Source organism: Enhydra lutris, unplaced genomic scaffold (genome assembly GCF_002288905.1).
Source record: "Enhydra lutris kenyoni isolate GAN:26980312 unplaced genomic scaffold, ASM228890v2 scaffoldscaffold25, whole genome shotgun sequence".
NCBI classification, from domain to species: domain Eukaryota; kingdom Metazoa; phylum Chordata; class Mammalia; order Carnivora; family Mustelidae; genus Enhydra; species Enhydra lutris.
This window is the reverse complement of record NW_019154109.1, coordinates 1,021,670-1,036,545: the sequence shown is the minus strand read 5'-3', so window position 1 is coordinate 1,036,545 and position 14,876 is coordinate 1,021,670. Positions and strand designations below refer to the sequence as shown.

The 14,876-nt window shown below is 36.2% G+C and overlaps 1 protein-coding gene across 1 annotated transcript in view; it reads left to right on the top strand.

The window, feature by feature from the left end:
- LOC111151132 (zinc finger and BTB domain containing 41) overlaps positions 1-14,876 on the top strand; it is a 52,514-nt gene that overhangs the window by 17,662 nt on the left and 19,976 nt on the right. The window contains exons 7-10 of the mRNA XM_022508918.1: positions 5,278-5,373; positions 6,746-6,852; positions 8,437-8,542; positions 13,981-14,069. Coding sequence (XP_022364626.1) covers positions 5,278-5,373; positions 6,746-6,852; positions 8,437-8,542; positions 13,981-14,069 — 398 coding nt within the window. The remainder of the gene's footprint in view (positions 1-5,277; positions 5,374-6,745; positions 6,853-8,436; positions 8,543-13,980; positions 14,070-14,876) is intronic.

The following is a 14,876-nucleotide window of genomic DNA, read 5'->3' as shown; positions in this document are numbered from 1 at the left end:
GTGTTGTTATATGATGAATGTATTCTGAATGCTGAAAGCAGTGAGTCCCAGGCCTTATCCCTGCTGAGATTTTGGATTTTAGATTTTAGCCCCCAGGCAGTAGATTAGAGAACAGTTCCCTGAAAATCTGAAAAACCAAAGGGCAAATATATTCTCTAACAAATAGTATACTCAGGTCACCTACTGTGAAGCCTAGTCATCAAGGCCTACTCCTGCATGCTCTTTGATTGTGCCATCTGCATTTTAGTCTATCACACATAGTCACAGACAGATAGAAGAATTAAACACAGAAGGAAAACATTTAACATGGAAGCTAGGTTCTAACATAGTCAGGAAGAAGAAGAAAAAAAAAACCTTGAAGGAAACAGATTATTCAGAAAGAAGAAAACTTGCAAGAAAATAAGTAAACAACTGGGCACTTCATGAGAAAAATATTCATATTATGAATAGCCTCAGTTGAAGATCCAGAATCTGTTTGACAAGAACAGGATGCTGTAACAGATCAGAGCTCTCAGAAATTCAAGGCATAATAGACAAAGTGAAGACCTTAATGGATTGAAGAACAAAGGATTAAAGAACAAAGTTGAGGGAATCTCCCAAAAGATAAAGAGCAAAAAGTTACACAAGTGTAAAATAAGGATTAGAACATTAGAGAACAGTCAAGAGGTCCAGAAAGAAAGAGCAAACAATGAAAATAGCAACGGAAAAATCGTCACTGAATAATTCAAGATAATTTCCCAAAACTGAAGGACATGTGTTGCCAGACTAAAATTATCCATCAAATGCTTAGGACATCAGATGAAAATAAACCTACTCCCAGATACATCACTGTGATATTTCAGAACACTGGGGGAAAAGTGAAGCTTCTATATGCTTCTAATTGTTCAGGGAAAAAAGTTACATACACTGAGTTATGAATTAGAATTACTTGGACATCCTCTGAACAGCAACACTAGAGATAAGATGATACAGTGGTACTTTGAAGATTTTTTTTTTTTTAAAGATTTTATTTATTTATTTGACAGAGAGAGATCACAGTAGACAGAGGCAGACAGAGAGAGAGGGAAGCAGGCTGCCCGAGGAGCAGAGAGCCTGATGCGGGACTCGATCCCAGGACCCTGAGATCATGACCCAAGCCGAAGGCAGTGGCTTAACCCACTGAGCCACCCAGGTGCCCCTGAAGATTTTTTTTTTTAAGATTTTATTTATTTATTTGGTAGAGAGAGATCACAGGTAGGCAGAGAGGCAGGCAGAGAGAGAAGGGGAAGCAGGCTCCCCGCTGAGCAGAGATTTGGATGCGGGGCCTGATCCCAGGATCCTGGGATCATGACCTGAGCCAAAGGCAGAGGCTTTAACCCACTGAGCCACCCAGGCACCCCAACTTTGAAGATTCTTTTTTTTTTTTTTTTTAAGATTTTATTTATTTATTTGACAGAGAGATGACAAGTAGGCAGAGAGGCAGACAGAGAAAGAGGGGGAAGCAGGCTCCCAGCTGAGCAGAGAGCCTAGTGTGGGGCTCGATCCCAGGACCTTGGGATCATGACGTGAGCTGAAGGCAGAGGCTTTAACCCGCTGAGCCACTCAGGCGCCCCGACTTTGAAGATTCTTTTTTTTTTTTTTTTTTTTTTTAAAGATTTTTTTTTTTTATTTGACAGAGATCACAAGTAGGCAGAGAGGCAGGGGGAGAGAGGGTAGGGGGTAGGGAGCAGGCTCCCTGCTGAGCAGAGAGCCCGATGCGATGCGGGATTTGATCCCAGGACCCTGAGATCCTGACCTGAGCTGAAGGCAGAGGCTTTAACCCATGAGCCACCGAGGCACCCCCCGAATTTGAAGATTCTTAAAGAAGCTTATTTCCAGCTAGAATTCTGTTCTTAGTCAAACTGACAGTCAGGTCTGAGGATGATTAAGACATTTTTTGTGACATCAAAAAGTGGCCTTTGATGTATTCTTTCTCATGAAGCAGCTGAATTCTCATTCACCAGAATGAGAACATAAACCAGTGAAGAGGAAGACAAGGGCTACAGGAGATAGAAATTCTAATCCTGGAAAGAGGCAAAGGGAATTCATAGGAGGATGGTGCATGAAGTTTCCAAGTTGTCAGATGTGCAACATGTGTAACAATGGGTGTCCGTCCACACTAGTAGTAGTAATGCCATGGGACAGATTGAAGTTGTCATTGCTAAGATCCCTGCTGGCACGTTTCCTCTTTTAAGTAGGGGACAAAATGCGAGAGTAGGTCTGATCCCAAAATTTATTTTTTATTTTCTGTGGTAAGAACATTTGACATGAGATCTACCCTCTTAACAAATGTTTAAGTGTACAGTACAGTATTGTTATTAAGTTATAATACAGTATTAAGTTACTAATACAGTATTATTATTGTGTTATGGCACAATGTTGTACAGCAGGCCTCTAGAATTTACCCATCTTGCACAACTGAAAATACCCAATGAATAGCAGTTCCCCATTTCCTTCTCCCTGATGCAAATTGTTATCTGTACTCTCTCACTGTATAGTACGTGCATGCTAGTGAGGTTCCTACTATTGTATTTATTCCTTGCTACTTGATTTAACCATACTTGTTTCATTTCACAGAAATGTTCTTTTTCGATCTGTCTCTGAAAATTAGAAGTAGTTCATAGTAAGCTTAGAAGCAAAATATATACAGCAGCCGATTTACGTTGGCTGTATTTCTGTCAGACTTCTAGTACCTGGTCCACTCTAGATTGTCAGATGCTCTAATTGTGATGTACCCTCTTTTCCAGTATTCATGTTTGACCTTACCTGCTGACATGTTGGAAAGGGCTCTTGCCAATGCTCAGGCAAGCTCCAGCCAGACTTTGATACAGAGACACTGTTCATACTATTTTTGTAGGCTCTTTACCTAATAGTAGCAATATTGTTAGATTTGTGCTTGCTATTGTTTTTCAAAACTACGTAGTATATATATACTGCTAAGTAGTAAAACAAAGAAGAAAGGGAATGTTTAACATAAATGGTTATCCTGAGAAATCAAGGAGGAACATGTAGAGGCATTCTAAGGTATAACAATGTTCTAGGTCTCATCCTGCATTGAAGTGTAATAATAGAATTCTTTTTAAAATATGTATACATTTTATAGCCTTCATTATATAAAAGTTCCATAATTTTAAAATATTAGAAGTGCCACGATCTTAAAATATCAAATTGATATGATGGTAAAATAGGAAAATCAGTATGCTATATTTACATGAAAACTTACAGATGGATATAGTTCATTTTATGCATTATACATTCTTTTTTCTTAAAAGTTTTTCTATAAAAACAAAAAGCAAACCAAAAACTAAAACAATCTATCTTTTCACTTTTAATTACCTAATAGGTAGGGGTCTGGAATAGTTCTAGGGATAATTTCTACGAAGCAGAGTATACCTGCGGATGCACCTGTCAAGTGTTGATGGGCCTTGTAGAAGAGCACCATCTACTGGCATAGATCTACCTTCATTTCAGGTTCAGCCTTAATACTCACTAGATGTGGGATTAAAATAAATACAAGTAGTAGAAACAGTAAAAAGCCTGCCAAAGTCAGACACATTGCCTTTTACTGTCTTTCCTCCCAAAATTACTTTGCTGTCCTTACTCAGCACTTTACATATGTAGGAAATTTCTGAGTGTTAGAACTATAGGAAATGCTAGCTGTGTGTTTGGAGCAGCAATGGTTGTACAATACCCTGTTCAGAAGTAACAGAAGTAAAACCAATGCATCACCAGAGTAGTAATTAGAAAAGCTTATTGTGGGGCGCCTGGGTGGCTCAGTGGGTTAAAGCCTCTGCCTTCGGCTCAGGTCATGATCCCAGGGTCCTGGAATCGAGCCCCGCATTGGGCTCTCTGCTCAGCAGGGAGCCTGCTTCCTCCTCTCTCTCTGCCTGCCTCTCTGCCTACCTGTGATCTCTGTCAAATAAATAAATAAAATCTTTATTAAAAAAAAAAAAAGAAAAGCTTATTGTGCATCTATAAAAAGAGAGTTTGCAAACCAGGAACACTCAAACCAAAACACAGAATGAGACTCAGGTATGTTGTTATATGCAGCTTATACAATGAGAAAGCAGTGACTGATTATTCTTTACAGTGGTTGGTTGTGACATTACGATTTTCTTAAGTGATAGGGAATTGGTTAATGGTTACCTCACATCAGCCTTGGGAAAGGGTTTAGGTTTTGCCTATGGTTTTCAGAGGCATAAACAAATGACCCAGCGCAAGTTATCCTTGCAAAATAAGCTACGTTAGGCTTTGTTTGTGGGACTTGTCTGCTCGGGGAATTTTTAAGGCTAATCTCTGTTTTTTTATTTTAACAAGTCCATCCCAGGTTAGTAGGGCTGGAGGATTTAGGAATGACGGTAATTGTATTCTTTATATGGTTTTCCTTTTTCACATTGGCATCTGGAAGTTACAAGGACCTGTAAAGCTTTCTTTGCCCTAAAACATTCTTCTCACAGATTACTGAGCACATATTTGAAAGGAATGGTACTGATAAACTGGATTGTTTATATATTATTAAATTCTCTCTGCTAAAATTCACATCATCTTTACCTAATGCAGTAGTACAATTGAGCATATTTTATTGTACTTTTTTTTTAATGATTTTATTCATTTATTTGACAGAGAGATCACAAGCAGGCAGAGAGGCAGGCAGAGAGAGAGGGGGAATCAGGCTCCCCGCAGAGCAGAGAGCCCGATGGGGGGCTCGATGCCAGGACCCTGGGATCACGACCTGAGCCGAAGACAGAGGCTTAACCCACTGAGCCACCTAGGTGCCCCTTTTGTTGTACTTCTTGATAGCTGTTTAAGTTGGTGGCAAAGGAAGCCAAAGTTAATTTTGTGTATGTGTATGTGTTTTTAAAGGAGAGAGACAAAACAGGCATGATTATGCACTGGTGAGACTAACCCATTAAAAAGCGAAAATACTTTTTTTTGGTAGGAGAAAGGGAAAATTGTCATAAGATCTGTTAGCTTGAATACCTTTCTAGTAAGCTTTCTGAAAATCGTGCCCGAGAGAGAGAGAATGCAAGCAGGGGTAGGGGCAGAGAAAGAGGGAGAGAGAGAGAATCTTAAGGAAGCTCCACACTCAGCATGGAGCCAATGTAGGACTTGATCTCACAACCCTGAGATCATGACTTGAGCTGAAATCAGGAGTCCGATGCTTAACTGACTGAGCCACCCAGGCACCCCTGAAAACCTCCTTAATATAAATATTGACAATAGAAGTCTTTAGATAAATGTGTATTTTTTTTAACACAGGACTACTTTGAAAGAACATTTGAGAATCCACAGTGGAGAAAAACCTCATCTTTGTAGTATCTGTGGGCAAAGTTTCCGTCATGGAAGTTCATACAGGTAAGTCAAGCCATTTTCCCCCTATATTAGGTAAGATAAATTATTTTAATTCCATTTTATCATTGCATTAGTTGTTTGTTGAATTGAAACATTTCTTAGCACTTACAATAAATAAAGTTATGCAAAAAAACTTTACTTACAGACATTCCCCAACGTTACAACTTTTAATAGTCTTTATTCTATAGTGCAAAATACTAAATATTTCATCACCAAGTTTGCTAAATGCTTTACTGTCCAAGTAACTGTCATTTAAATGTTTATTGCATTACTTTTCTTTGAATCAAAGCTCATTAAAACTCTGATATTCTAACCTTAGTATATTTCATTACTCTTGATCATCTGAAAATATTTCAGTATGAAATATGGCAAAATTGAAAACTCTAGGACTCTAAATGTTGGAAAGTCTTCTGTGTATTAGTTGTAACCTAACTGTTTTTAATAGCTGAATACCAGACCACATTTCCAGTCTATGAAGAGTTGGCTTTTTCCTGAATAAATAATAAGTGACTACCTTCTGTGAAACATGTGTACATTTTACATGTTTACTAATGCTCTTGGGGCTTTTAATCTTAAGGCTTTAATGTTTGCACTTTCACTTATTATTTACCTCTTTTTAAAAAAATTTTAAACTGAATGTCACCTTTTTAGATGTAGTTCAGTCATTTACTGGCTTTTGTTGTGGAATCAATATCTGTTTTGGCAACTTGAGTGCGAAAGCTATTCATTTCACTGGGATATATATAGGTGGAGGATTATGGTGCTAAAAATAACTCAAGTTAATTGAATTTTAATAATTTAAACCTTTTATAATCTGTCTTTGGGTGACTATAAAATGAACTACACATTGGTTAGTGTGAAAAAAGTAACAAAATGTAATTGTCAGAAAGTTGATTACTTATAAAATTTACTAAATTCTCATGTGTTGATTTGTAAGTGGTATCAGTTGTACAGAGAAGGGTTAATTCTTAATTATTTGCTATATCATGAGTGTAAGTCACTTACCCCATTTGTCTGATTCTGTTTCCTCCCGGCTCATTCCTACTTTTGCTATCTCTGAAACTCCACCAGTCAGATAGTGTCCCTAGACATTTAGTATGTTCAGTGAAGTAGATTTAGGATCTAGGTCAGGAAGGAAGGTCTTGGAGACATAGTGTATGTGCAAATGTTGAGGTGTTTCTTTTTTTGAAAGAGATGAGTAGGAACCCCGGAGTTAGGTAGTAAGAGAGTGGGGAAAGATGAAAGTTACAGAAGTGGAGCAAATAATGTATGAAGGTGGGTGAGTAAACAACCCAGTTTCCCTTACTTAGAGTTAATCAAGATTTTTCCTTTGGTGTCACCAGTTTTTATGGTCTTCAACTTTTTTTCTTTATAGACTTCACTTACGAGTACATCATGATGATAAAAGATACGAATGTGATGAATGTGGGAAAACGTTTATTCGTCATGACCATCTTACAAAGCACAAAAAAATACATTCAGGTACTTTGTAATGATGTTTACAAAATCCTTGAAAAAGCACCTACTAGAGGACATACTACATCATGTTTATGTTGGCTATAATTTTAATAATTTGGCATTGATAATGCTGATTCTGAAAACTTTTTTTAAAATATCTGAAAGGAACATAATTTTGTGACACGTTTTTGTTCACTGTAATTTTAATCATTTGGTTACCTGTTATGACTATAGACTATATTTTGATGTTTATTTTAATCAAATTCTCAAAATTTGCATTTTACATATTATGTGATGTCTGCAATAATTGGTTAGCAAAACGTATTTGAAGAGAAATGATTATGATTGGGTTTTAAAGTTTATGTAATAGGAATTTTTAAAACCCTGTTTTTGAAGAAGAGTACCTTAATAATCCTGATCAGTTTCAGATCTTTATACCATATTTACAATTTTTATATTCTGGGCTTTCTTTCAATATTTTCCTCTTGGATTGATGTTCAGGAAGTGCTTAGAGAGTCAACTATATGAGCACAATAATGGGAAGGAGCCATCTATGAGCACAGTAGAATAGGTGATTATTATTATTATAAACATAATCTAAATATAAAGTATGCAAATTATTTTTATTATTTATTATTATTTATTATTTTAATTATTTTCTTAAATGATCTCAGGTTGCAGGGTGCAGTTGTTATCAATACTTTTAAGAGATGCTAACAGTCTGGTGACATTTTCACTGAAATTACACATTTTCATTCTCAGGAGGAGAATTCTAAATTCCTAATTCTAGAGATCACATACTTTAATTACATACTGGATTAAGTTGAGACAGTGTTTTTTAAAGGCAAGCCTTTGTAACTGAATATAAGAATAGAGATGAGAAATGGGACTCATCTAGAATTTTACATCGTATTTGTATTTTGGCTCATTACAAATAAATGTGTGACATCCCCACAGATGAAAAATACTTTAAAAATAAAGTACAAAGAGGGGTGCCAGAGTGGCTCAGTTGGTTAAGTGTCTACGTTCAGCTTAGGTCGTGATCCCAGGGTCCTGGGATCGAGCCCCTCGTCAGTCTCCCTGTTCAATGGGGAGTCTGCTTCTCTCTCTCCTCCTACTCCTCCATCTTGCTTGTGCTCTCTTGTTCACTGTCTCTCTCAAATAAATAAATGAAATCCCTAAAAATACAGCAAAGATCTGAAAATGTTCAGGTCCTTTTTATCAACAGTAAAACAGCCTCTTCTTGATTCACTATATTTTCATTTGAAGTGTTTGACATCTAGACCTACTCTACTCCCAGAAAGTTACTGAGGTTTGAAGTAATTTCATTTATTTTGCTGTGTTATGTTGAAAGGTAAGATTTGAAATCTACAGCAAAAATCCAAGTGGTTTCTTTTCCAAGTGAGGGAAAAGGGCTCACATCCATGAAAATAACCATAGATTCACTGAAGAAAGATACTTGATTAAGGAATATAAAGCAAATAGCCCAGAATAAAGGGTGGCTTTACTTTTCTGGTATATTTCCCACTATGTTATCTTACTGTTTGATAATATTTCTGGAGGTAAAAATGAAGTGCATATTATAATCAAAATATTTGGGTCTTTAAGGTGAGAAGGCTCATCAGTGTGAAGAATGTGGAAAATGTTTTGGTCGTAGGGATCATCTCACTGTTCATTACAAAAGTGTACACCTGGGAGAGAAGGTGTGGCAAAAGTAAGTGAAAAAGCAGTTTGATTACTACATTGGATAAGTGTAAGTTAGAGGAAAGTTATAACTTGCCTCATAGTTTATTTTGTTTAGCTGGGGATAAGTTAACTAGCTCTGTTTTTCTGGCTTCTGTTCCTTCTCTGCTGACCTAAAGGAACTGAATGAAACATTTTTGTTTTACTTGTTTTCATTTGACTTAAGGCTAAAGGTGGTAGACGTTGAAGTTAATGATTAATATAAAATCTTGAAATTCTTTGGGCATTTCATTTATCTTTGGTTGCTGTGGCTCTTACCTAAAAATGTAAGTGTGCTGCCTATATATTGTACTTAATAAGAGCAATTATTGGGACACTTTCTAGTCAGAATTTAATTTCTTTTTAAGCACACTGATAATTTAAAATGGTATTTTATTTGAAGGAGGCATGTGCTGTCCTAAACACCAACTTTTTTTGTAATTCCAATATACTTAACATACAATATTATATTAGTTTCAGATATACAATCTAGTGATTCAACAATTCTATACATTATTCAGTGATCATCATGATAAATGTACTTCTAAGTCCTCAGCCTGTTTCATTTATTCCCTCTGCCCATCTCTCTCTGATAACTACTAGTTTATTCTCTAAAAGTCTGTTTTTTTGGTCTCTCTTTTTATTTTGAACACCAAATTTTTAATAAAGTTTAGTTGAAGTTTAACTGAGATGAGTTGTTGAGTGTACAATGTACAGAGAATCCATGTTCTTGGACTAGATGTTGGAACAAACGCTAAGTAATAGACATGGTCCAGGGTGCCAAGAAGCTTAGGTTAATATACTGAGCATGATCAACGAAATATACATAATATCTTTAAATGTAATGTGTGATAGACCATTTTGAAGAAGAGTAGGAAAATGCTGATTTGTATCTTTTTTATATTTCCATATACTGGTTTATACTTTCTTTCACTGATTTTATTCAGTGATTCACTCATTGAATCAGTGTATTCATTGTAGTCTTGAATTCTTGTATTCATGAGATAATAGGAATCCTACTAAGTGCTAGGATAGAAAGATACATATGATGCTGTATCGAAAAGGAAATAAGGGAGCACCTGGGTGGCTCAGTCAGTTAAGCATCCAACTCTTGATTTTGGCTCAGGTCGTGATCTCGGGGTCATGGGATCAAGCCCAACGTCAGGTCCCTTGCTCAGTGCAGTCTACTTGTTCCTCTTCCTCTGTTTCTCCTGTGGATTGGGTGCACTCTCTCAAATAAATAAATAAATAAATAAATAAAATCTTTTTTGTTTTTTAAAAGGAAATAAGAAATTCTACATATTGTATGAATGGGTGGAAAATAGACTGAACTGCAGACTCACTTGCTCCTGAGATTCTGTAACTTTTTCTCAACCCCTTTATACTTTTAAAAATTGTTCAGTATCTCAGGAGCTCTTATTATATAAATTACAATATAAAAATTACATTATTTAAGTTATGTAAATGTATTAGAAATTCAGTTGAGAAAAAATTAAGTACTTATTTATTAATTCACTTAAAAATAGTAATATGCCCATATGTAATATGCCATATAGTAATATGCCCATATGTAAATCTGTCTAATGGCTTAATAGAAGACAGTTGGATTACCATATTTACTGCCATGCATTATTTTATTTGAAGTAAATGAAGAAAATCCAGCCTCTCTCTATACATAGTTGGTAAAAGGTAGAGTATTATGATAGCAGTCTTAGATAATTGTGGCTAATAGTCTTTGCTACTACACCAAAACTGTTTAAGTGCTAGTTTCTTCAAGGTAGTTGCAAGGTGCAAACTGAAACAAGATTAATGATATTACATACTCTGTTACAGTGTATTGGTCTTTTACTTGAATGAATTTTTTAATCTATGCATAAGTTGTAATACGCATTTGTCATTTGGAAAATATGTGTTCAGTAAGTTATGCCAGATGTCTAAATGTTAGTACATTTCCCAGTAGCGGATCAACAAATCACGTTTGTTAATGTTGCCTCCAGTCTCTCAGAAAGGTGTATTGGGAAGCTGTCAATGTGACAAGGGCAGCCACAAGTTCTCCAAAATCTTTATACTAGCTCGAAAGCTCAAACTTTATCATTGATGACAATATTGAAGTAACAGGTTTACTTCTTTTAATTTTCAAGAAAGTGTCTGCCAAATACTCAAGTCTGTAACCATGGCTTGTCTTTTATTCTTTCAAGCAAAATGGTATTTCATAAAGAAAGTGGTTCCTTCAGCTCATCCCTCAGACGCATGTACTTCAGTGTGTAGAAGGGCTTCTTGTGTCCTTGCACCTTCATGACTGAGAACAGTACAAAAGCCACAGTCTGAAAGGTTGAAACTTAGTAAAATTAGTAATTTAACTCCTTTACCACATTTTTCTTTTCTTTTTGTGAGTGCCTGACAGTGAGGAGCACAATGATCATTACTACATTTTGGTTCTACTGCCTTGTTTAGAGCTCAGATGCCAGCACCTTTACCTGCCATGTTTTTTTGTATATGTCATTAGTGTAAATGCCAACACAATGAGAAAGGCAAATAATGTTACAGTATTATTTTGAAAATAACTTTGATCTGGAAACCTTATGAAAGAATTTTGGAATTCCCTCACTGCTACAGGAGCCTGTGGGTCTATCTCCTGGCCTAGATAATTTTGGAACCAGAACCTGTAGGTTCCACTTCCTACAAGGGCTGGCTAATGGTGGATCTAAAATGTGAAGCCATGCATATCATTTTATGGAACCAATACTTATTCCTGTGTGATACAAAGCCATTGAAGATTTTAAACAAGAGGGTGACACAGTTGGATTTCTTTTGGGGTAGATCACTCTTATTGGTGTAGGGAGGCTGGGTTTGTGGTAGATAAATTGAGGGAAATAAATCAACCAGTTAGAAAGTTGTTAGAATTTTGGAAAAGGGTAGTGGGCGCCTAACTAGGGAGTAGCATTAGTAATAAATAGTAGAAGGTGCTTATTTGAAAAATACTTAATTTTTTGAGAGAATGGGAGTAGTCATGGATAATTCCTGTTCTCAAGGAATTCCTCTTTTCATATGGATGGTTGATAAATGAGCCACTGAGACAGAGAATACAGAAGATGGACTAAGTTTACAGAGGGAGATGATGAATTGTTTGGTGTGTATTGACTTTGAGATGCTTAATAGAAACTCAAACATAAAATGTGATAGGTAAATCTAAGTCTGAATCTCAGGAGTGAAGTCTGACCTGTGGATAAAGATTTATACATGAATACATAAAAGCCCATTATCCAGGAAAAGAATGTGGAGTGATGAAGGTTAGCACCCCTCCTCCTACCCATTATTTTCTACGTTTCTTCTTCCCTTTTAAACATTTAAAAATGGTGTCTCTATTTCAGTATCCATATCTACTTCTCCACTTTCCATTCAGTGTAATAAGCTGTTGTGATGTGATCTCTGACTTTACTATACCTCTTAAATTGCTGCCAGCATAAGTTCCTTATTTCTAACTCAATAGACATTTTTTAAAAATAATTTTATTTATTTGAGAAAGAGGGAGAGAGCACAGGTTAGGGGAGGGCACAGGGAGAGGGAGAAGCAGGCTCCCCTTGAGCAGGGAGCCCAATGCAGGGCTCGATCCCAGGACCCAGAGATCATGACTTGAGCCGAAGGCAGACACTTCACCAACTGAGCCACCCATTTTTAAGTCCTTTTCACAATGGGCATCTCAACTTCATTTGGAACTTTTTATCACTCCTGTCCTGAAAATGTATACTCTAGCATCCATGTGAGAAAGAAGAGTCCCAGGTACATGCATAGGGCCTGACCCATTGAGGTCTTTGTAGATTTTATCTTTATCCTATGTTCACTGTGAGCACTTAAAGTGTTTTGAGCTTATGTATGTTTAAAACGTCACTCTTCATAGTATAGACCAAGATTTCTTAGTTACAGCAAAGACATTTTGGGCCAGCTAATTCTTTGTTGGGGAGTTGGCCAGTGCACTTTAGGTTTATTTATTGGTATTCCTGACTTCTGTCCACCAGATGGCAGTAGCACCTACCTAGCCCCAGTTGTGAAAACCAAAAATGTCTTCAGGCATTGCTAAATGTCCTATGCAGGGCAAAAAAGACCCCTGTGTCTTTCTATGTGTGCCCCTGTTTGCATCTCTATTTGTACTTACTGTGGATATGAACAGAATAAGACAAAACAAGTATACTAGTTACAAGTCTTCTGCTAAGTTCATCATGACACTCCCAAGTCACTAAATCTAGATTATCTTTTTAAATGTTTCCTCAAGTAGAAGTAAGTTTCTGAAAGACAGGACCTTGCATGGAGTTTTTGTAGCCGCTTTGTAAATGTTGAGTTGAATGGCTTGAAAAGTACGAGTGGCGTTTGAAACCTTAGGCGTACTATTGCTGTTGAATATTGGTAACGATATGCTAAACGTTCCAGTAAGACTCAGTAGATAGGTTAAAAGCAAACTGTCTTACAGAACATTATAGTAACCTGTGTTTGAGTTAGTTTGGCATGTGCTCATCAGATATGAATTACTTCCAAGGTGAGATGATAGGTTTCCTAATAACCACCACTTAAATGCTAATCATTTTACAATGTCTTAATCCTCACAATGAAATTGGAGTCTAGGATTGTTAAAATCACAAACACATATTCTTAGGTACTGCACTTTACTGCCTGTTAAGGTAGATTTGAGTACCTTGTAGCTTCTTATGTCTATTAATCTGTGATAAAAATAAAGGTCTGGTATTGTGTTCTTTTAAAATTTAAGTATAAAATTTAACTTCAAGTTTGTAATATTTATTATTTGTGTTATTAAGAGAACCAGTTGGAGCAGCGTCACCTTTTTGATGGAGGCACATTTTTTTTTTTTTTTAATTTGATAGACAGAGATCACAAGTAGTCAGAGAGGCAGGCAGGAGGGAGAGGAGGAAGCAGGTTCCCCGCTAAGCAGAGAGCCCGATACAGAGAAATTCCTTGTTTGTAGTGTATAGTTCTGCAGGTTTTGACAGATGCATGTAGTCATAGAACCATTACCACAGTCAAGATACAGAATAGTCCATCACCCCTAAATTTCCACCAGACCTCTTTGTTCAACTCCTTTTTTCTTCCTTGAACCCATAATTGGTTTGTTTCTGTCCCTATAATTTTTCCTTTGATATTTTTAATAGCAAATAATAATAATACAGGAGTCCAGTGATTTAAATCTTAAAATTAAGTGGTTTAAAGTCTAAGGCGTCTTTTTATAGATTTGCTTATTAAATGTAACTGGAGGAGGAAAAGCCAGAGGTAAGTTTGGTACTTTAAAATATTTCTACATTCCTTTGGAGTTCTGTGCTGTATTAATGTGAGAATTATATGTAAACTTTTTAAGTGTTATAACCTATTTTCATTATATTATTAAAGTTATATTGAAAACTCAACCCTTTTTATGTTTCTTAGATACAAAGCAACCTTTCATCAATGCGATGTTTGTAAGAAAATTTTTAAAGGCAAATCAAGTCTGGAAATGCATTTTCGGACGCATTCAGGTAAAAGTTAATGGGTATTTTATTTATATCTTTGTGTAATTATTGAGGAGTAAAATATGGACTTTTAAACTTGGTTGTTTTTTGTTTAATTTTTTTGTCTTTTTCCCATATGATTTTTACTTACTTTATTAAAATTGAGGTCATGGATGAGTAATATTCTGCCCTTCAGTTCTCTATAAGCTCCAATATTTTTGAATATTATTTTGTAAAATTCGGGCAAATTTTTCTCCATGGGGAATTTACTCACCTTTTAGCTCTAATACTCTCCCTTTTCTGGATGTTTATGTTTGTGCTATATCTGTGTAATTCTCTGAAGACATTCCTTTTTTTCCCTCTTTTGAAAGAATAAATCAGATAGGATTTGATTCTTACCAGGTTACTCTTTTTTTTTTTTTTTAATTATTTTTATTAACATATAATGTATTATTTGCCTCTGGGGTACAGGTCTGTGAATCATCAGGCTTACACATTTCACAGCACTCACCATAGCACATACCCTCCCCAATGTCCATAACCCAACCACCCTCTCCACCTCCCCTCCCCCCAGCAATCCTCAGTCTGTTTTGTGAGATTAGGAGTCTCTTATGGTTTGTCTCCCTCCTGATCCCATCTTGTTTCGTTTTTCCCTTCCCTACCCCCCAAGCCCCAACTCTGCCTCTCAATTCCTCATTATCAGTGAGATCATATGATAATCGTTTCACTGATCAACTTATTTCGCTCAGCATAATACCCTCTAGTTCCATCCACGTCGTTGCAAATGGCAATATTTCATTTCTTTTGATGGCTGCATAGTATTCCATTGTGTAT